The 24,331-nt window shown below is 35.8% G+C and overlaps 1 protein-coding gene and 1 non-coding gene across 2 annotated transcripts; both read left to right on the forward strand.

Moving 5' to 3' along the window:
• The first annotated feature begins 553 nt into the window (after positions 1-553).
• LOC139142163 (probable E3 ubiquitin-protein ligase HECTD2) lies at positions 554-23,557 on the forward strand. Its single transcript, XM_070712016.1, has 21 exons — positions 554-729; positions 2,654-2,793; positions 4,079-4,189; positions 7,180-7,388; positions 7,870-7,933; positions 8,293-8,745; positions 9,448-9,694; positions 11,215-11,316; positions 11,910-12,083; positions 12,978-13,174; positions 13,520-13,648; positions 14,088-14,211; positions 14,849-14,926; positions 15,536-15,742; positions 16,472-16,589; positions 17,315-17,550; positions 18,304-18,381; positions 19,270-19,338; positions 19,696-19,844; positions 22,663-22,759; positions 23,177-23,557. Exons 2-21 carry the CDS (start codon positions 2,675-2,677, stop codon positions 23,360-23,362), a joined length of 3,147 nt encoding a protein of 1,048 aa, XP_070568117.1. The 5' UTR covers positions 554-729; positions 2,654-2,674; the 3' UTR covers positions 23,363-23,557.
• LOC139143028 (small Cajal body-specific RNA 14) lies at positions 10,616-10,751 on the forward strand. The gene has a single exon (XR_011554500.1). It is a non-coding gene; the product is annotated as a small Cajal body-specific RNA 14 (non-coding RNA).
• Positions 23,558-24,331: the final 774 nt, after the last annotated feature.

Consider the following 24,331-nt stretch of genomic DNA (forward strand, 5'->3'; position numbering starts at 1 on the left):
GTTAATACGAAAACGAATACGAATACGAATACGAAAATGATGTTTGTTTAAAAATCTTTCCTCCAAAGACTACTGCCCACAGGCGTAATAGTTTGGTAGATTGCTAAATAGATCGATTTTCGGCTCGATCTATCGATCCCGTGGTCAGTATGCCCGCCACTGTAACCTAGTGAGTATTTTGGTTACAATGGCGCGCATATCGACTACGGGATCGATAGATCGAGCCGAAAATCGATCTATTCAACAGACTACCCAGCTGAGGAGTGCCTGTGTACTGGCTGTTGGTTTTTAAAATCTCTCCTCTAATGATAGCAACGATATCTTTCAATCCAGGGCCTAAAACGATTGGATCTTTTTCAACTTACATTCTCAAACGTTGAAGTATTGATATATTGTCATATAAAAAGCACTTTGACTTCTGTAAAGACAGAACTTTGATATAATACGTACGAAATTTGGACTAAAAATAAAAAATTTTGTCAGTGACTCCAATGCGAATACAAATACGAATACGAAAACGAATACGAAAACGAATACGAAAATAAATTCAGCATCAACTTGAAAATGGCAGCCTACAGTACGTTGATGCGTGACTCTAAAGCTCTTACCAGAAGATATCGATGAAAAGTTTACCAAGTATCGTTTCCTCAGTTATGCTGACGTTTCCTGTTTGAGTTTCACCGATTTAGAAAAAAGTGCAGCTTTCTATGCTGCTTTACCCAAGTTTAGGTAAGTTTTGTACGTACACGTCTGCCGTTGGCCCGCCATGCATTATTTATCGGCATGTAAACACACCGATTCCAGGGGTACCTAAGAAAGTGTAGCTTTTGAATGAAAACGATAGCTTTGACACCGTGCAGGATAGCTTGGGTAGGGAAACGATAGTTGATGGAATGAAATCCGTAAGTTTGGTCATCTAAACCGATAGCTTTGAACATATTTTGATGTTGAGGGCATAAAACAAGATGGCTAACAGCAAAAGCAGTGGTAGCGGCGGTAAATATTTTACCCGTTTTCTCAACAAAATCACCAAATTCTGTTGTGTAAGATGCCGCATTCAGTGAGGTTCATGCTCGATTACACTTCTGTAAAGTTTCTGCGCCCATTTTACGAAACTTGCAGAGAAACCACCGTTCCCGTTTTCGAAGTGAACAGGCTATCAGGACGTCCTATTCTAATACATGTACATGGATTGTGTATGTGATAGTGTATAAAAAACAGCTCGTGTGCATACATTGAAGGTAGAGAAGATAACTATTCATCTTATCTGAAGCTAACTTTGAAATCTTGGTAAGTTTTAACTCTGGAAAACAGACATTGCCAACACTAACGACTACGTCTTTACACTATTATATACATTCTCTTCCCTGTACATGTATTAGAATAGGACGTCCTGATAGCCTGTTCACTTCGAAAACGGGAACGGTGATTTCTCTGCAAGGTTTGTGAAATGGCCGCAGAAACTTTACAGAAGTGTAATCAAGCCTGAACCTCACTGAACGCGGCATCTTACACAACAGAATTTGGTGATTTTGTTGAGAAAACGGGTAAAATATTTACCGCCGCTACCACTGCTTTTGCTGTCAGCCATCTTGTTTTATGCCCTCAACATCAAAATATGTTCAAAGCTATCGGTTTAGATGACCAAACTTACGGATTTCATTCCATCAACTATCGTTTCCCTACCCAAGCTATCCTGCACGGTGTCAAAGCTATCGTTTTCATTCAAAAGCTACACTTTCTTAGGTACCCCTGCATTCTCACATAGACAAACCATGGAGGTACCATTGGATATGCGAGAGTCATCGAGTAACGGTGGTATATTCTAAATACTTATTCCCCCGATAGTTTTACAGTAATACAACTAAGCAATGGAAGTATAAATCTATTGGTCTCTCTATTATACGGTGAGTCGGACCCGAGTGATGCTGTCATTCACTCACACTGGAAAGTTAACGCTCATGATGATCACAACAGACAGTGTGCTTTTCTTTTGTTGTTAACAGTTTAAAACCTGGCTATAAACGGCGATGACGAAGTAACCGTACAAAAACTACGCCTGAACTTAGAGTGTGTACTTTGGACAATATTAGATTGATAACGATCATGAATATTTTCGTTTACAAAATCTTTGTTTTTGAACAGTTTATAACATGTTTTATCTAGTTTATTTTGGTACAACGTACGTTAATTTCTTGCTGTCAAAGAAATATTTAATATTTCAAATCATTTTATTCTTAAAACAAACATTTTCATATTCCTTTCTCAAACGTATGTTGAAGATACAGCAAACGCAATGTGTGCTATCCAGTGTTATTGTGGACAGTTAAATTCAGGGCCGGGCCAGAATAAAATTTAGGTGTCAACAGTAGCGTTTGACATTGGCACATACTGGTTGTATTTACAAGTTGAACACTAGGTGGTTAAACAAGATTTTTGATAAAGCAAGGAATTATATTTTCACGGTCAGAAAAAACATACTGGAAAATACACCAATGATAATACAATATTTTCATAGCATTATATGAGCTCAACCAAAGTAAACGAATGCTTAAAAAAATCCAATCCTTGAGCCACTAGATGAATACTGGCAGTATATCTTACTTATGATTTCTAGTGATGAGTGTGTTGTATTCTTTCTGCCATACGACAGATCTGGCAACATCAAACTACAATGACAGAGGATGTACAGTTTGCAATACCAACAGGTAGACCACCAAGATCTACTTCAAAGAGAGGATCACTACCCGCCTCTGTTATTCATGCTGATATCAGCAGATTAAAGCTAGGAAGGTAAGTAAACTGAAGATCATAATTCATGGTGTTTGGGGACAAAGTCACTCTTTTGACACTGTTTTGGCCAACTTTGTTGCTATAGGAGATCTGAAGTGTGGCCAACATAATTTACCTTCAATCCCATTTAGGTCCCCAAAAATTGTATTTTACCTAACCTCATCAATTTTAGAAATGAACACGAATTATTGTGTTGTAAAATAATTTTCTTTTGTTTGAATCAAAATATTTTGTAATGACCTACCCTATTTCTTAAGGGCACCTTTATAACAGAAAACAGGTTGTTTTATTTTTTTAATTACTAACAGTAGATAAAGACAGCAGCAACATAATTTCTGGTATACACCAAAAATACCTGTATACTGATAGTTTGCTACTCAAAAAACTGCAAACGTTAGCATTCAGTGAATGACTCTTTTTAGACTTCGTTTTATAACAGTATCTCCTGATTTCTTTTGTTTCAATAGTTTTACGTGTTGAACACCTGTGTGTGAGTAGTGCACATATACGGTACACAGACAAACATATACACACATGCACACACACTTAAAGAAAGAATGGAGAAATATAGAAGATCATTAATTTGTCAATCCACAATTATTAATTTTGATGATAGACTATTTTCATTACAGTTTCAACCAACGTCAAATGAAAGGTTGATTCTGAAATATTTTGGGCACCACCCAGTTGTGTTTTTTTTTGCAGTTCAATTTAATGAATATTCCTTGGGCACCCAGCATTGCACTTGAATTACTGTCAAGCATGGCCTGTCACTTGGAATGTATATATCACACTCATGAGAACCATGTCACCTAGTTTCTTTCACAGACATTTAGTAGAGGACCCCCTCTCCATGATAAGGGTTTTACTTAGGTTGGAAATGTAGGTACGAGAGTTGGAATCAGAATACATGGTTTGTCAATGTCACACAACATATCTGTAACCATGGTCCTCCTATCACTGTGATAGAGGGAATATGCTATGAAAAACACATATTCATCAATTGTAAAATGGGATAATTTGATTGTTTCTTTATAAAGTAGAGTGAAAATATATCAGTGAGACACAAAGAACTGTGTGCTGAGAATGTTTTATTTTTATGTTATTTATTGAGATTTATCCAACGTATACTGTAAAAAATATCTACATAGGATTGGGTGACCAAAATGTGTAAAAAAATGTACTTGGTAATTATTTGTACTGAAGAAGGGTTAAGTCAAACATTATGTCGTAAATATATGTATCTTCCTATTTAAATTTTTTCTTGTATTATCTACTCTTACAGGCATTCCAGCCAGCCAAAATTGAACAAGAATGTTGGCAGTGGCTCCTTCCACAATCTAACTTCCGTCAGGAGTCGCTCAAACAGTTTGGTACCACTAGCTGACTTGAAGAAGTAAGTATGAAACACACACCTTTATACCAAGGTACCAAAACATGTCAGAAATGTGATATTACATCGGCAAGCACATGTTGGATACTGGGAAATGTAAAGTGTAAACATCGGTGAATGAAAAGTAAACAAAGAGTTAAAATATTCTTAACCCCATTACTACTACAATATACCAAAATAGCTGTACCGCACATATACTGTGAACATGTACAGAATCTGTGTGGAAATTTCTAGCATTGAATGTGGTCAAGGGGTTAACCACTTCGGTCCCACAGTTTGGTTGAATTTTGTTATTTTAGTGAGGCATTGGAGAGCTTGGCATTTAGAAAACAGAGATGTATTGGTTATAATTTGATACAGTATACTCAACCAAAATATTGACAAAAGTCCAACTCAGTCATTAAAAACAACAGGGCTAGTGACTGTAAGTTCTGTTTGTCAATGGATTTATGGGTTTATCCTGTATTCTAAACTGTGACATCTGTGGGAGTTTTTTCCCCATCCTGTAAACACTGACCCACACACCACAAATATTCAAGTTTTGGAATGCATTTAAAAATGGTGGTTTTGACTTGGCTGTTGATTGGCAAGTTTTCAATGTAGACGTGGTTAGTGTGGAAGGAGTAGCTATATAGTAAACAACCAATCATTCATACAGTGTTGAATGATTGACTTGTACCAGTCTGGTGTATGGTGAGACAAGTAATGAAGTCTTTCTTTATTGGAGATTTTGGTGAACCCACACTATCATAGGAGCCACATTTCATCAGGAGATGAGTCTACTCCAAAATTACAAAGAGGGGTTCTATCAAGGAAGAAAGTTTGATTTCATGGTATTTCAAATCAGGTAGTGTGAGTTGATTTCATACCAGTATAAATATAGTGAATGATTCTGAATGCTTAATTCATGTCCCATCTTATGAAAGATAACTTAGTGATTTCATGTCTTTCTGATTAGGGAGTGATGAGGATTTTAATCTTATGTCTAATCCATTTTATGCCATGCTCTACATTAACAGAAGGCTACATTCTTTTAATGTTGAAAGAGATGATGGATGATTTCATGTTGTATCAAATTAAGGATGGCGGGGCAGTTCCTGATTCATGTGATATCGTATTGTTCTCACAGAATGAGAGGATGTATATGTGTACTGTGAGATCAAGGCACATGAGTATTCTCCATTGATAATACAGAGAACACCACATTAACCCGTCAAGCCATTTAGCAAAATGCCTAGTGAGACAGGGAGTCATTTGGCCAGATAACAAATAAATTGGCGATCAACTTCACTGGTTGGGTACAGCAATTGCAAACACTAAAATCTGCGGGTAATCTCAATCGGTGTCGATTGTGAATTATTCTTCATTCGATTACCACTGTGCGATGTTTAAGCAGCCTGTAGTATCAATATCAATTTTATGGCCAGAGTTGGGCTTCCTGCTGACTTTTGTATTACAATCGCTGTACCAGACCACCGAAGTTGACCGCTGATTTACTTGTTATCTGGCTAAATGACTCTCTGTTTTACAAGGCATTTTGCTAAATGGCTTGATGGGTTAATGTGGCGTTCTCTGTAATATGTCAATATCCCCAGATTTGTACACTTGAACAAAAGTCATCAATGCCCTTTGCATCGATGAATGTAAAGCATGTTTTCATATCAAAACTATATCAAAGTGTACAGTAGGGGGATGATTTTACCAGAAATTAAGTGACGGGATAAATATACGGTAAACATTTCATATGATCTGTTTTTAATGAGTTGTCTCATTCAAGAAATTGTGTTGTTGCATGTCAATAACTCTCAGTACAGAGAAAGAATAGTACAGCATTTCCCTTGTCAAGTATTTAACCATCATTTCAAATGAAACCTTCATAAGCGTTTAGTTTGATGGCTACCTGTAGCTATGCCAATGCTTCCCTGTGGTATCCTTGCATTCCACCACACAGAATTATGTTTGATGATGTCACAAACCATTGTTTTCTTGTTCCCATAAACATTTTGGAATTTCACGCATTTAAAAGAACTGTGCAAACATGGTAGTGAATGAAGTAGAAATATTGCAAATTATTGCATTGAAATATGAGTTATTAATTTTACAGACAAGAAAGTCAATATCAGACATGCCAGATTAATATGTTTCTCGGAAACTGAGAAGTGGTATATTTTTTTCAACAGTCATGACTTCATTACATGTAGCCCTGTATAAATACAGGCAAATCATTTCTGACCAATGGCAAGTTCTTTGATGGATTTCTCATCCTAGTTGCTAGTCTCAACATTGTCTGATTCATGTATCAGACAATTACTGTGTACATATGTCTCAGTTTAAGTAACGCTGAAACTCTGTTTTTATACATAAGGGTGAGAATGTGTCTTTTCCATCCAAGAGTGCTGCTCACTATCCATCCAGAGCCTGCTTATAGTCAGTCACCAACTTTTCAGTTAACCCAGGCTTCACAAAGTTTCATTAATCAAAACTTTAACACTTCTAATCTATGAATTATACAGAAAATCTGTTAAACTTGGTAGGCTTGTATGTGAACGTAATGTATGTTAGTTTCATTATGACATGCAAAAGATTCTCCTTGACCTTGTGTACAGGTATTTAAAAAGAACATAGGCTGTTACCTGTTGGCACTGGTTACATGTACCTTTATTTTTCTGCCTTTCCGTATACTGGTATATTGTATGTGCATTTGAATAGTCAAAACTAAGTACATGTATATCAGGGAACTACAGTACTGTGCAGTTTGTTGGTTTATATTTTGTGAAGAGGTACATTTGTATCCTGGACAGAATTTTGGTAAATCTAAAGATATTTGCTGGTGTGTAGTACCTAAGTTAGTTTTCACTTTCTTCAATTTGGGAAAACATATCCACAAATTGCATTTTCCAAATTTTTTGAAATTCAGTTCATAATGTTCTACAGTAACTGCACACGTGTACAGACTACCTCTGTTTATACTGTCCTTGTATGTTCATTGACAGAACCCTTAGTGCCAGCAACCTAGCCGCCTTATCAGACAGTAACCTCTCCATTCAGGAAGCACTACCACCAAGGAGCTATGACGCCCCCAACACAACTGGTGCTATGGCAAAAACCTACTTCGAGCAGCTGGTCAAAAGGTACTTCTACCAGCTCACTGAAGGATGTGGGAACAAAAAATGCAGGAACAAGTTTTGCTTTTCAGCAAAAGGTCAGTTTTGAAAGTTAGAGAATTTAACTTCAATATTTTTGCCTTATGAAGTTTCAGTTTGTCTGGACTGACTCCATTCCTACCCAATACAACATCCTATGACTTGTCTACCATGCTTGGAAACATATTCTTTGATGAAATTAAAAATTGCCAGATGATGGCCATATTGTAACAGAATCACTATTTTATGCCCATATTATTGTTGTGACTAAACTCTGTAATCTATCATGGATAGAAAATGTACCGTGCAATAAATCAGTATGAAAAATACTGGAGATTTCTTGATTTACAAATAGAAGACTCAGCTCAACGGATAATTCTTATTATAAGTTTGGCTTTCATCAAAATGAAACATCTTGCTCACCAAAGCTAGCCGGTGACCTTGGTATGGAGGGACTGCTGACATGAAAGATGTTGCCAAATGTGGTGTACATCTGATGCAAAGTTTTGAAAATTAAGTGTTAAATTGTTCTTTCTCTAGATCACCTAAAGTCAGGGAAAGACGTAGCAGCCATTGTCAGCATTGAACTAGCCTCAAGAAAAAGGTATGGAATAGTGTTTTGAAGACAATTTCTGTGTTTAGTTTGCGACTTGACGTAATGAAATAAATGATGAACTATAAAGACTGTCAATCCAACACATAACAACAACTAACATATCTTGTTTCAGTTAGTCTGCTCACTTTTCTGTCTAGCCCTAGGTTCAGCTCCTATGTTTTATTACTGAATGGACAAATTATGTGCTCAGAAAAATGACAGTGATCTGCGAAAACAAATTAGGGGTAGACATTTGCATGGGAAGTGTAGAGAGCGCCCTCAAGCGACAGGTCTTGCAATCTGTGTGAATGGTAGCTGTACATGTATATTAACTGAACTGCTGAAACTTTTTTCCTTCTCATTCCCAGTTACTACCTCTGTGGAAGTGAAAAGTTTATCGGACGAGGACTTCCAAGTGAGCTGTTTGATGGCAAACCGGGTACTTCCAAACCTTTTCTTCATTCCATGTTTTCATGCACACCGTTTGCATCATTGTTCAAGGACAAACCTCTACACCCCAAAATCAAACTAACCACACCATCCAGTCTCAGTAGCCTAACCAAGGACTTACTGCCGACACCAAGCGTTGGTGCCAACTCCAAACTCAGTATTTCAAGCGGGGCAATACCGAAACTGCGACCGGTGCAAAGTGGCAGCAACAGTCACTCAGAACTCAGGACTAAAAACCATTCCATCGTGAAGGATACGGCAACTGATTTCCTGGACAGCGGAGGGATCTCGGGAAAGCTGGTTTCCAGGAGTACGAGCTGTAGCATGGAGAATGTCTCATCAGCCACTTCAAACTACTTATCAAGACAATTGTAAGTCAGACAATGATTTACAATTCATTTCAATTCACATTATATTTATTAAAGTTTATGCCAAATATAAATAGTTTAAAACTAATCAAATTTATATCTTTACATGAAAAAATACACATACAAAGTTCAAAGTTACCATGAAAACCCTATTATTTTGACCACTCTATTAATTCTACCACCCTATTTTTTCTCACAACATAATTTCATTTTACCCTTATCAGTTCAACCACTGATGGAAATTGAGACTTTCTCTATCTCTAATAATCCAACCAACCAATCATTAATGACAAACTTTTGAACTTTGTACTTTCAATAAAAATTAAAATACATAACATAATACAATGTACAGCACAGAATTTCAAAGTGAGAACTTCAGGAAAGTCACCTTTAAATGTTTCAATCATCCAAGATGGTAAGCATATCACTTATGAACTGTCAAAAAAGTTGAAATCGCTAATAATTAAACCACTAAAATTATTTTGGCTTCGCTAATTTTCTAATAAATTCTACTACTTAAAATTGTATTTATTTTTTATGGCCGAATTGATAGGGTTTTTACATTACCGTCAGAAAACTCCTATCCACTCCACAGCATCTTGTAAAGTTACTCATACTGTGATGGTATCTTCTGAAACAAAATTCAGTTTCTGCATTTTATCCACAGTGCCTTATATTGACAAAACATCTCACTGTCTCCCACAGTTCAGCACCTTTGGACAGTACATGCAGCAGTCTGGGCAGTGTCAGCATGAACTCTGCCCTCCTACTCAGCTCTGATGCTTTCAACACCACCATGTCTTCCTTGACCTCAACGTATCTGCTTTCATCAAATGAAGCACTCGCCGACAACCTGGAGGAGTTTGAAAACCAATGTGCCTTGGAAATGTCTGGAGGTGCCGAGGAAATCAAGGAGTTTTCCTTGACACATCTTACAGTTACAATGCTTGAGGTATGTCCAGTCGTAGCTTGGTAAGGCGATTTTATTTCAACATAATTTTGTTATCTCCCATCTTAGAAAAGGATTTTACAAGACGTGCTTAATGGCTCCAATTCAAATGCAGTTGTTTATTTACACTTAAACTCATCCTCTTTTTCAAAATTGTTGAGTTGACTGTTAATGTAAGGTTGTTCACAAAATACCAGACGAGTGAATCTTGTCTTGTTTTCCCTGTGTTTACATAAAACTAGCAAGGTTAAAGGTCAAATACGTCCAATAACACAAAAATTATTGTACTCCATGTCCATGTCATTTACTCCATGTCCACTGATAGTGATACTTAAACTTACTGTATGATGAAACTCCATAGTTATGATGTGGGTGTTTAATAATTACTGTTATGCACTTTTTTTCAGTTCATAGCTTTACATACTAGTTGTCCAAGGTCAATCTGTATTCCTTGAATCTATGCTTTTCTGACTGCACACATCAATGTGTAGTCAAAGACAGGTGTTGAAGGCATGGAATGACAAAAAAAATCTGGACCCTATTCCAATGTTTACATTCATTTACCAGGAAAATGACAGTCCAATATCTTGAAAATCTGTCAGAAAATGTGATATTTATCTCACACTCAAATGTATCAAATACATGTAAAAATTTACAATGCCTGGTTACAAGTACTGCATTATATTCATTCAATGGAAGCTTTCGTTTTCTGCACTCATTCAACATCATTTATGTATTTATAAAGAGTATAGTATTATGGGTAGTAATCTTTCCAGAAAATAATGAAACAGTGTTTTGTGTTTAGAATAGGCAGATCCAGCACAAACATCTTTGTGTTTAGAATAGGCAGATCCAGCACAAACATCTTCTTTGTAGAACTCTCGTAGATTTGAATCCTACATTTGAGAGGTGTTTTTATATTTTTTGGCTTGGATGACATTTCTGTGTGGAGCTAGTTGTACCATGCAGTTGTTCACAAGCCATAGAGAAAGGTATTAGTGGACCTTGCCGACAGGGTTATTCCAAGTAATGAGAGCTCTGTGCGATATGTCCACACATTTGTAATCGTCCACAGCAGCTGTCACACCCTCATTTGGTCATTGGTTTGTGGGATACATTCACGTATTTTTCTACAACATATATTTATACAAATTCTCTGACTCTGAGCATCATGGTGTGAAAACTCATTGTTTTGTGCAGTTCTGCTCAACTGTCCAAATCAAAGTTGTACTTGAATGATGAACAGATTATCTAGTTTCTGTAGGCAGAATGACATCAGAATGACAACATGTGAAACAAAAATGGCCAAATAATGACACTGAGATTGAAACATTGGCACTTTGAACATGTTGTGATATCTATGGTTCACCTTAGCTTAAAAGGCAACATCATATCACAAGGAATTTTGCAGAAGCCAGTCACTTTGCCTTCATAATATTTTGTAAAAAAAGTACTCTAACATTTAGGATTTTCAGGTGCTGTAATAATACTGAATTTTAACAATTGTTGTGTTGTATTTTCAGACTGCCATTGAGAAATACAAAGAACTAAAGGATCCTTCTTTCCTTGTGAACACAATCAGAACAGTATTTACATCTTCAGATGCACTTAATGCAAGTTTTAAGGTGAGTCCAGGTGTATTTTTCCATATAGAATCTGTTCTTTCCAAATATCTATGAAACAGTGTAATTCTTTTTATCTTTGTTAGTAAAAAACATCTCATCTTTCTCAATGGACATTTTGAAGAATTTAAATTGTGTAGCATGCATAGAAATTGCCACACAATGTTTGTATAAAGTATGTAGCCCGTACCCAGCAAGCATTTGAATATCAACACAGTGCCATGATAAGTGTCTGTATGACAGTGGCGGCAAAGGCAGGTGTTTCTTTCTAGAAAAAATGTAAATGAAAATATTTTGAGAGAAAAGCAGGTTCTTTGAAATATGGAAATGTTTTGAAACATACAATGCCATCATATGTTTGACTTGTTTGGCTCCCAGGTAAACTCTTTAAATAATTGTTTGTGAAGTCACTCTTGATGACCTATTTGATGATTTGTGAAAAGGCCACCAGTCTATTTAGATTTTTTTTGTTATATTAAGTTGTTATGTTTTGTGCAAAAAACTCTGCCTATAGCAGTATTTGTTTTGAGTTTGATACTGATTTCTAAAACTTTTGATTGGATATCATACTAAAACTCCTGTTTGAATTTCTCCAGGTGAATGATTTGGATGCAGATTCTGCAGTAGATATCAGTGCTGTCAGGACATGCTATGATCTCCTGTTGAACATCCAACCTAGCGATGTCTTCCATATCACTCTAACCAATGCTGTAGAAATAGTTCTAACTTCACTGCAAAGTGCCATTGTTCAGCCACAAGATACAAATCAGGTAAGCCTGGGATCAAACAGGGTATTGTGTCTGTGTGTGAGCTTGTGATTGAACTATATAAAGTTGAAATTTCTTTTCATCAGGATTGTACAGGATTTTCTTCTATCAATATGCATTGCAATTTGTCTAAGGCCAAGTGAGATATGCAATCCCAACCCATTGCTACTATTGAGACATATCATTTTGCATCAAGTGTTCTGTTATATTTCAGAAAATGATCCTTTACAAATGTACAGTACATGTAAGTGTATTTGAAAAGGTGATCACAAATTTTCACAAAATTGTAGAAGTATGTATTGGTCATGATGCCAAACAAGTCAGATTTCCATGATTTAAACTTAAATATCCCATGATTATAGTTTGGTAAAATTTTATTGTTGTCTGTTGTGTTGCAAAGATGAAGGGCATTACAATGTTGAAAAGGGCATCAGTCAGGATAGGTACTCCAGTGAAAATAAACATAGATTGTGTTCTAACTTCATGTCCCAGTACTGTGTATATGGGCTTGTCCATTGGTTCAAAAAGATATATTTCCTTCCAGACAAGTAATAGCTTGTTGAACACCTGTTTTCTGTTTTAGGCACATGAATAGATGTTATAAATTCAAGATGAAAACCACACACAATATAAGTGTAGTTTGATATTTCAGAACTAACCATCTGCATTCAGACTAACTAGTAGGCATTGAATGGAATCAATTTAAATTTGGATGAGACAGTTTGACTTTAAGTTGATTATGTAGCTGATTATGAACTAAAATTTGAATAGGTGCCGGCAGCTGTTACCACCAGCAATAGTTACCACTTGAGGAAAAGAAGATAAAATTCACTTTCAATAGAGTGAGCAACAGCCAACATTTTCACAATAAAAGTGTTTCTATGTTTTCACATACAGCTGATCATCCTCCTGGAAAACCCACTTGTACAAAGCAACAGTAAGTTGCTGCAGAAACTTTGCCGAGTGCTTGCCCAGCTGACAGACAGTAAGAAGGTACTCGTGAAAATACTTGCCGAATACAGTACTGATGATTTTGAGAAACTGGTCAGGGTGTTTGTGAGACATTTGAGTACAGCTCTCAAACCAAAACAAGGGTAAGTTTCCTAATAAAATCATAACAATTCCTACAGGGCTTCCACACTGGTAATTATGCAGTGCATATTGTGTATTGGCTAGATCATTTTTCTGTGCAGTACACTTTGTATTCTCTGTGGCTTAAACACAAATCAGCCGAAGGAAAAACATATTTTTGTCTGTTTGTCAACATCTTCAAATACATTTTGCAGTCCACATTGCAACATTCTTGATATCTAAATTCTAATGTAAGAAAATAAAACCAAACAAGTAAACAAAAAATAAACCAAGGAACACAAATAAGTTCTGAACATGTGAATATTTATGGTTATAATTACTCAACCAACTTCCTGTCTTTCTTCTAGGACTCAACCAAATCTGATGGACGTTTGCAGAGCACTTTCTGTTTTACATGAAGCCAACAACCATGCATATCTTCAGAGAGGTGAAGGGATTGTGCCAATGGAAGAATTCTATTCCAAAGATTTATCAAGGTACTTATGTATGTTAGTACATACAAGGTACTTATGTGTGTATGTTAGCTCTGTATATTGGTACAGTGGTGATGACACTTGTACAGTGTTCAACAAAAGGTGATATTCTGTTTCAACCCTTTCACAACCATGGTTTGATCCAAACACAGTCAGTGATGTTGAGTGTGGGTGGATCTATTTACAGGCAAATAGGGGTGAATAGCTTTTACATGTACATGTAACCCCGCATCTCCAGACTTTGGTACATTCCTAATGTTTGCAATTGGGCAGGTGAGCCAACGTGGAGGGCAGTTGTGGTTTGAACTTAAATTACAGAAATACATTTCATGGATGTTCTTGAAAATAACCTCACCAATATAGACAGCAGTTAGGGTTGGTGAGTTAAATAATACAAATATGCTGCATGCATGTACTTGAACTTTGAACTCTGATTTTGCAGGAGATTAGACTACAGAGCAGAGTTTGAAATATGGCGGGAGAAGGAAACCACTCCATCACTTCAAAATGGACACAAGGAACGTAACACATCACTTTTGGAATTCCCATTCCTTCTTGACCCAGCAGTAAGTAGACATTTGTCATCACAAGACTGGTCACGGTTCTGTGTCAGTGAAGTGGAGAATGAAAAAATAATATACAGAATAATTTAGTAATTATTATTTGAAATTGATATGTGTGAAATTATACAAAAGACCATCCATTTATTTCCTTAGGATATAGTACATGTACATACAATTTTTTGCAGGAATTGCAAAAAAAAAGTTAAATTGAAAAAATCAATTCCCAATGCTCTTGATGAGGAATTTGCTCTGTTTTCCATGAGACATCCAATTTAACATCATCAGCAGGTTAGTCTTGTTCACACAAGAGAGATTATGCTTTAACAAGAATTTTCCATTTAAATAATCAACTTTGGTTAACAATTTTATTATGTAAAGTTAGCATACTAAACCAAAACAGGATCAACCTTACCTAAGGTTGTACACTGTGTTACTGAATGTTATACATTTCAGAAAAAAAGTGAAAGTACTCCTGTATGATTTAACACCATAATATTATATTGGATTATGTGAAAGATCTAAAGGAAAAGTAAAACAAGTTTTGTTCTTCATCAAGAATTCTTTCTCTTTGATCACAATGAAAGAGGGTCAGATTTGCTTTGAAATAATATGATAAAATTTCACTTCTTTCTGCTTTCAGTCAAAAGTTCACATTTTGCATCTTGAGTCAGTGGTCCAGATGAGACAAGAATATCAAGACGCCATTCTACACCAAGCAGTGAGTGTTACTTCAATCTATCTTACCCTGTAGCACAAGGGATATCCCATTGAGGAGACGGAAAGAGCGCCCTCAAGAACTGAATCTTACAGTCAACTCTCCATTAATACGGGCTCCAAATAGATATTTTTCTGGCTTGTTGCCAATACATAGTGCATGTTGTGTTTTATGTCATTGTGCAGCAGCTTCCTGATACATGCACATTGACAGAGACACAGTTTATCAAGATATAGTTTATCAGTAACATATTCCTTGTCATCTCCCTCAAACATCCCATGCAATTTTATCATTTCCCATTCTTGAACAATATGGCTTTAATTTTGGTCTGCTCTTTGTATTACCATCTCGGCTTAGCTTTACTTGCAGAGCTGTAGCTAGCTTCACACATATATCCAACTTCCGCGGTTTGGACTTCATATCGTCAGTAAATTTAAGTGACGTTTCACAATATACTTAAAATATTCAATAATATACTTAAAATGTGAGTTGAAAAGACCAAAAGTATGACCTGTTTGCATATTCAGGTAAAGATCAGAATTGATATGAAATGCAGGTAATTTTTGCTTTTGGAGCATTTGAAAATTTGCTGTTCCTCTTATTGTTTGATAGAGAGTAAACCAAGCACAGAAATACTACAGAGAAGCCCTGGACAAGAGTGCTGACCTGGAAGATGCCATCAAGTCTGCCATGTGTCCATTCTTGGTGTTTGAGGTAACCAGGGAAGATCTGATTAAAGACACCCTAGCCCAGATCAGATTAAAACAATCTGATCTGAAGAAACCACTGAAGATTAAATTTGTTGGTGGTGGTGAACAGGTGAGCGATGACGTACTGGCAGATTTTCATTACAGTATTTTCTTCTTTTGTTTAATCCAATGGGGAAATGCCCATTGACAGTGTGCGGTACCCATAACCTACAACCCAATCAAGAGATGTGGAGTAAAGTGCCTTACTCAAGGGCACAGCACTGTGCAAACTCACCATCTTCAGTCTCAGTCTGGTACCCTAACCATTGCTGCACTGTGCTTCCTTGAGTGTTACAGTGTATATAGTTGACAGAGACCCATCCACCTTAGAAATGTTACTTTCATGCATGAAAACTTTATATTTCACATTGTATTGTTATGGGGATAAAGCAAAGAAATCTGCGGAAAGTCCTAATTCACAAGAATTGTGAAATGTAGTAAGTCAGAGGGTGGATGATGTAAGTGTTGCAAGCCCATTAATAATATGATCTGAACTTGATCTTAAAGTGAAATATCAAGCCAAAAATTGGAAGTTTAGCTCACAAAAATTAAAAAATCTTGACCCAGTTGTACATGCATAGTATCAAAAATTTGAACTGCTCAATGACACCTGTTATCTATTGTTTGCCTTTGTCCGACCTTCACTTTTGTCTTGCATTTGTATGAATCAGGATGCAAGAACACATTCACTAGAGTTCACTTGCAAAATGTCAGTATGTTGACTTCAAGACTTTATTTCCTTCTCCATAGGTGCCAGTACTGTAATGACTTATTCATCTGTCATCTGTTCTGTCCATAGGGTCTGGATCTTGGTGGTCTACAGAAGGAATTCTTTCAGCTAATCACGGAATCTATCTTTGATCCCAACTATGGAATGTTCACATACCTTGAAGAAAGCAGGATGTTATGGATCAATGGTATGGCATCCTTTCCTTGGCGTCCTTTCCTTCCCAATGCACTTTACTCCTTACAAAAGTATCTGTAGGATTCCTACAGGATTTCATAGTAGAATTGAAAACTAACACAGTATGTGATTTCTACAAGACAAGAAGATACATGATGAACCAAGTTCTCCACACTTCCAAGAGGAATTCCAGTGGATTCTTGATGGACAGGCTGTTCTTAGGAAGTCCTTCATTGTTGACCATCAACGTATTCTATAGTGACTCCACTTTTATTCGCAGTTTACTGCTTTCAATCCCTAATCACACCTAATCATATTTACCAGCAGTAAAACAGAGTCTGGAAATTGCTGAATGTAGTATGTATGCATCAGGACTCACACTGCACAAGAGATACTGCTGTACTGCTGTTAATTAGAATTACATAACTTTCAAAAATAGAACACTTTGAATCTAAAAAGCATTACATTTTTTAAAACTAAATCTCACAAAGGAGTGATATTATCGGACTCATACTATTCAAATAATCACACAGACTTATGTTGTGTGCCAAGGTTTATGAATTCATAACAGTCTTTAGTCAATTTAATCAGAAATTCAAAATCAAACACAAGTTGAAAGTTGAAAAGATATTGATATCATTACTTGTACATGAAATTCAACTTACACCCTTAACTGTGATTCTCCTTTTGCAAGATATTGAAATTTTTCAAACGGTCACAAATTTCTTTCTTTTTCAGGTGCTTCTTTTGAAAGCCAAGAAGAGTTTGAACTCGTAGGCATTATCCTAGGATTGGCAATTTACAATGGCATTATATTGGACATTCATTTTCCGACTACAATTTACAAGAAACTACAAGGAGAAGACCTTGACCTTCAGGACTTAATGGAGTTCCAACCATCGCTGGGAAGGGGACTCAAGGAACTGCTGGAGTATGAAGATGAGGTGGAATTCACATTCTGCCAAACTTTTCAGGTTAGTGATAGATGTCACCCCTTTTACTGCCTGTCTGTGGTATAGCCCCCATGTTTTCAGTGGTTAATGGATGGACTTAATATTTTGAAATAGGGATAACAGGGTTTTGGTATGCAGTTTTGATGCTTGAGAGATAGTACAAAGGTGTGGTTAAAAAATTTAAGCAAGATTGATCATTGAACAGGCAGTTCATCCCTTTTGACAAAATAACAACGTGCAAGCAGACGGATTTTAGAAACTGCATTTTTGTCAACACATGGTATGTCAGTTCCAAGATGTCCTTGCATTGTTTGACAATTATCCTGCATCAGCGTCATCAACAATAGACATGCAACCAGTTTATAATATTGTCAACTTTCTCACAGATATCCGAATTTCTGATACATGTATTTGTATGTCTTTGCATAGAATCGACAATAGTGGTACATGGTCTTTTTGAGATTGAGCTTCGCAAGTATTTTCAATCAAGATATTTTAGTTTACAGATGGCATTAACATTCAGACATTTCTTTCCTCAAATTTACAAAACACGCTGAGTAAAACAGGTTGTTTAATTCCCTGATGAAGCATATTAAACATTTCAAAAGATCAGGGGAACAATTAACTTATTAAACATAGCTTGATCGCTACAAGAAAAAATAACTACAGCCAAGGCAATTGATGTCTTTCACTGGGAATTAAAATACACTATAGTAGACTACATGTACATACCGGTATGTTTAGTAAAGATTGATTTTTTTCCATGTTTATTAGATTTCTTACCAATCCATGGGTGAGATGGTTACAGTTGATCTTGTACCCAATGGATCAGAAGTCCCTGTCACTAACCAGGCAAGTATCTGGGAAACTATAGATCTGTCTCTATCATGATTCACCGTATCACAATAGTGATAAAGTCTTGTCATTCTGGTCATGTTCTGAAAGCCCCCTATATTAACTTTTTTTATGTACTTTCATCTAATTTGTTCTATTTGTGAAATACCGTAAATACGGTGACTTGTTCCACTCCTGAAATCTTTTCAAATGCCTAAGAGTTCAACATAAAAACCCAGCCTGTATTTGAGCAGTGTTCAACGTTGTTGACCATTGAATCTTATTCTGGATAAGAATTCATGTATTGGCAATCACACTGCAAATTGTACTCAATGTTTTATGTTTACAAGGCCACGGACAGTTCTGCCCCACTGTCTATGACATGGCTAAAACTTTGAATTTCAATGTACTTAAGGAGAAAGAAGAAAATGTGTATGTTTTTCTGTTACAAAGCTGATGAAATGTTGTCAAAAATTACGTTATATTTTCCATTGAATTGTTCAAAGTTTATTCTCTCAGTCCGTACGCTCCTTGAAAGTGCTTGAAAGGTCCTTAAAATTCTTTCAAAGTCTCATCGAAAGTCCTGGAAAAGCCCTAAAAAATGAAACTGAGTTCTGTGGAACATTCAGGAAGATTGGAAATCCAGCCATAATATAAAAAAATGACAAGATGATCAGTTGAACTATCATAAAAATGATATATAAAATGATATATAAAATGATATATAAAAATGACATATTGTATAAACTATACCTAAAAATGGTATTTTGTACCTCTAAAGTCCTGGAAAATTGCTGAAAAGTCCTTGAATTTTAAGTGATTTTGTTTGGTCCCTGTTAACACTTCACATTTAACAAATCACTATTGTAATTACCATATGACTAATTCGTTGAATTTCTCTTTCAGAATCGTACACACTTTGTTGATCTGTATCTGAAACATTTACTTGAAGACAATATTGCAACCCAGTTTGAGGTAAGTTGTTTTTATCAATTTAAAGTTTTTCAATTTTCTGGATTATTTGAGATTTGTGTCAGACTTGAGTAATAATGTGTGGTGAAATAGAAAAAGTTTTTGCCATAATTAAGGATCGTTTTGGTTGTAATAAGTGGGAATATTTGAGAAAAAAAAACTTTCTATCATAGACTGTGTATCATGAAACAAGGCATGCTGACACATGATGTGAGATGCAAAAAAAAACAAAAGATTTAAGTTCTTTCAATGTAGAGGGCACACATAGGTGCTCTTCAGGTGATGAAGAAAGTAATGAACTGTTCTCAGATTGAAAGATATGCATTAATTTCGATTTTCATCTTTCTGTTTCAAATACAGGCCTTTGCAAGAGGATTCCATCTTGTCTGCGGCGGTGAAGCCTTGAAACTGTTCTGTGGACAAGAAATTGAGTTACTGATCTGTGGTAGTCCAGATTTAGACTTCAAAGCATTGGAATTATCAACAACTTACGATGATGGCTTCACAAAGTGAGTCTCTTCCAAATGAATTGTCTCTTTTCCTGACCCACACATGACTTGACATCCTGCCTCACATGTTTGATAGTATTCAAACATTTGCACCAAAAAATGCTAATTTTTACCTGAAAATGAGTTGGAATAGCAGTTCAGTAAAGAATAAATTTGATTATTTAGTCATACCAGTGAAAATGCCAGGATATAAAGTTAATAAAGGTGTTGTGAAAATGGCCAATCATTGATCCAAAGGCTGTGACCCTTTAACTTACTTGTTTCATTCTATGTTACACAGTACAATTACTCAGAGTTTCCTCCATTTAAATTATCAATCATTGCGTGGCTCAAGTTTAAAACATAACATTAGCCAGAGAGCACTGTCATGTTGTTTACAAAGCAATTCCATTCCGTTAAAACAGTCTGAGTCAAATTTGCCGCTCAATGTATTCAATGGATAGTTTACATCAGCATGTAACAGAAGATGCTGTATCAGTATTTACAAGTGTTTCAGCATACTATCCTTTTATCCAGGTCTAACAACATCACATGAGACAATGGAATTAAAACTAGACAGTGTTTTTTTTAATTTTTTTTTTATTTCCATAAGAAACAAAGCAACAAAAGAAAAAACAAGAGAGTGCACACGAATCTAGTGAAGCTTACTTAATTTACAAGAAGTGAGAATCTTTACATATCAATCAATGGGTTTAAGCTATCCCATTTTCTGTAGTGAAAATTGAGTTTGTTTTTCTTTTCAGCAATATAGAGCTCTATCTGCCGGTTTTGTTTTACATAGAACTTCATACCGGCAAAGGAGGGTTGTTTATTCTGAACCTTACATATGTAGATATATCGTTTAAATAGCAAAATCAAATGATTCAGTGGCTGATTACAATTATCTAAAAAGCCAATAATGATATTTTTCTCGTTACATGGTACGTCTTTAAGGAGGTACGCTACCATTCAAAAAAATGTTGGGACATTCTTGAAGTTGACTTTTCTGAAATAATCTTTATGTGTACATTGCAAAGATATGAAAAAAATATGGGGTACCCATGCAAAATTTTTGAAAAAACACATGCCAAAATTGACAGAAAACCACTAAATCTCCCATTTTGCGAAATTTGCACTAACCATCAGAATCTTTATTTTATCGCAAACGATTAACAGATCCCAGTGTGCATACCACATTTTTGCATTGCCAGGACAGCTGAATTAGGACAATCAACTAAAATTTGTGATGTCTTGTCTTAAAAATTAAATATTAGACCCTAAATTTATCATTTAACTGTAAAATTAGTCTTTTTTAAAAATATAAACTTCATATAAATGCACAAAATAATTTTCAAAATGTTAAAAAGTACAGCAATATCTATCAAACAGACAGTGTTCTTTGATTTAGAAGCAAAAAAAGTTGGGGTCACCACGCAAATTTTCTTACTAAACAGCAAAAAGTGACGAAAAAAGGTGAATTTTGTTAGACCTGAGATTTGACCCTCTAGCTTACTGATATTATGTCAGAGCTACAATTGTTAATTATTCTCTACTGATCTTTCAAAATAAAAATAACTGTCGATTTTTCAGTGCAAAAACATAATTTCGGTTCTTTTGATTCATAAAAACTTCTGAAAGAAATATTATGAGGTCACTAGCATGATTTTTTACCATTTTGTCCTGTTATTCACGCTCACCAGGTTAGGTAGTCTAAAAGGAACATGTACATCTTCTGGACAAAAGAGGGCGCTCTCCTATATAGAATGGTAGCGTACTACCTTAAATAGCTCGCAGTGAGTTTGCAGACTTGTCCAAATATCCTGAGCCTTCACACAATAACGAAAAGATGAGAAATTGTCTCTTCGTGCTCGCCACAAAAGGAACAATTTGGGGAATCTGCTATTTTCCACTTGAAGAGTTTGTCATTTGTGGCCAAATAGTTGTGGAGGATTTTAAACTGGAAAGCACGCAGATCTGAAGAGAGTGAACATCTAAAGGCCAATGAATAGACCAATTTGCAGTCTTCCTCTGTCAAATTATATTTAGCCATAATTTTGGGTTTGGAAGAAGGTGGCCGAGATATTTTATTGACAAGCCTGCAGTACAATTTTTTAGACGTTAAAGAATCCAGAGACACACTTGTGTTATCTATATATACCTTGTCCCTCTCTAACTTCTCAAAATCCCCAGTATTTAGCATTGAACGCCAAGATAAAGGGATAGCGCTAATAATTCCATAAATCTTGAAGATTTGTAAACTTGTTAAATCTTTGTTTTTCCAGTAATCCCAAGTATGGAAATTTCCTTGGTTATCTAATAAATCTATAACTCTGTGAATTCCTTTGTCAACAAGTGCTTTACAGTATATGGGTTTTTGACCAATAAGAATGTGCCGGTTGTTCCAAATAACCTGGTTGGCAATTTGATCAGGAGACTGCTCAGCATTGGTGAGATTTGACCATTGTAGAAAGATCTCCCTGTAAAAAGGGTGTATCTTAAGAGTATTGATACAACACGCATCAAAATTACAATACATTAGGTAATTCCCTCCTACTTCACTCATAAAATGTGACAATATCTCCTTCCAACCGGAAGTTTGAATAGAGCAAAATCTTTTGATCCATTTGAATTTCTGGGCCAAAATAAATGACTCAATGTGGATCATATTTAGTCCACCACTGTCTATGTCTAAGATGAGAGCATCCCGTTTAACCCTATCTTTACCTTTCCAAATAAAATTAAATACAATCTCTTTTATTTCTAGACAGTGTTGATGAAAAGTCTGACTATCATGTACGGCTTTCACTTGACATTTTCTGTATGTCTTTGCATTTGACAGGCAACACCCAACCATCAAAGCATTTTGGTCAGTTATTCATTCACTGGATGAAGACCAGAAGAAGAAACTACTCAATTTTATCACTGGAAGTGACAGAGTAAGTATATGAACTTGTAAAGTTGTGTCATTCAAACCAAACTCTTTAATTCTATATTGGTAACCTGTTTTAGAAGACTTTAAAAGCCAAATATCCCCAGTTACCAAGTTATTTGAAGGGCAATTTAACATAGCTTTTAGATTTTATTTTCACATCTGGTTGAGTGCAAACTTCATACAGATGCTCAATGAAGCAGATATATATACATAGATACATCTGATTCAACACTCATGCAAGATATACTGTTCCTGTAGACGTGGTTAGAAATAAATGCCCATGTATCAAAGATCTTTTTAGTTTTTATAGTCATATAGACACGGCATACAAAATATAACACGCATACTTCAACTTATGTATAACATACAAAAAATGCTATAAGTAGGGACTAACAGCAGAATCATTATGCTCTTCTTGCAGGTACCCCTGAAAGGTTTATCCAGCCTCCCAGTTGTCATCCAGAGAAATGGACCAGACTCCGACCGTTTACCAACTGCCATGACTTGCTTCAACAGACTTCTCCTACCCTCCTATGCAACAAGAGACAAACTGAAAGAAAGACTTCTGACTGCCATAGAGAATGGAAAAGGATTTGGACTCACATGATTGTCACATGACACTCACATGACACCTTCCTGATACTCACATGTGGCCTTATGTTTTATGAGATATAATAGTAAATATATTCAGTCACAGTTTAAAAAACTGTTAAAGTGAAAGGGCATGCTGCTCACATTCCTGTCACATGACATCCATTTGTACTTGCCATTAATGTCATGATTACCCATGTGAAGATCACATGTCAGCATTCAATCAAAACGGCATTGCAAATAACCATTAAAACAATGTCATTAAACATGGCACAAGATCAAATAAAGAACGATTGCAGTATATTTATTATGGCAACATTCACAGCCAATGAAATTAAATATGCAAATTGTATGGTACTTTTCCATTCACAAATTAGTCAGAGCTCAGTTGCTATTTCTTAATTTCACAATACCGACAAACTTCACGGTACGAACCGTTTCTACCGAATAATTTATTTTTTTGCTATTGATTGGATAAACCCTGACCAACCAGGCAGCTGCAAATATATCAGGGTAGTATAGCTGTGAGTGACTCACATCTTTGTAAAGATACCATAGGTACTAAACTTGTTTAAATCACTTCATCATGTGTCAACCTTCAGTCAAACAGCATTTGTGACATAACCCCATTCACTCAAGGCATTGACCTAGTGACCTCAAACCAAACATATCCATAACTGCCACCCATTTGCACATTTGACCCAAAGCATAGAAACCAAGTTATTGACTTCAAATTTTCAGAGATGTTTCATAATATTTTTCAATAGATGATAAGAAGCAGTGTCAAACTACCGGTACTTCAACATTGCTTGTCTTTCCACATACAAGTTACAGGACTCTTGCCACGCCAACTTTCATTACACTAGTTATTGTGCTGTGTATGACAGGTGTCACCGGTGTAAAGTAACTTTAATTCAAGTGAACTGTCTTCCACAATTGTTTTCCAAAAAGACAGTACTGCAATGAAATTTAACAGTATTCCTGG

The sequence above is a fragment of the Ptychodera flava genome, chromosome 10 (genome assembly GCF_041260155.1).
Source record: "Ptychodera flava strain L36383 chromosome 10, AS_Pfla_20210202, whole genome shotgun sequence".
Classification (NCBI taxonomy): domain Eukaryota; kingdom Metazoa; phylum Hemichordata; class Enteropneusta; family Ptychoderidae; genus Ptychodera; species Ptychodera flava.

What these genes read in the sequence shown, in the direction of transcription:
- LOC139142163 (XM_070712016.1), top strand. Translation starts at nt 2,675, where the DNA reads ATGACAGAGGATGTACAGTTTGCAATACCAACAGGTAGACCACCAAGA. An exon ending in TATTCCAAAGATTTATCAAG is followed by an intron (nt 13,649 to 14,087) that starts GTACTTATGTAT and finishes CTGATTTTGCAG; the next exon opens with GAGATTAGACTACAGAGCAG. An exon ending in CAGGATGTTATGGATCAATG is followed by an intron (nt 16,590 to 17,314) that starts GTATGGCATCCT and finishes TTTCTTTTTCAG; the next exon opens with GTGCTTCTTTTGAAAGCCAA.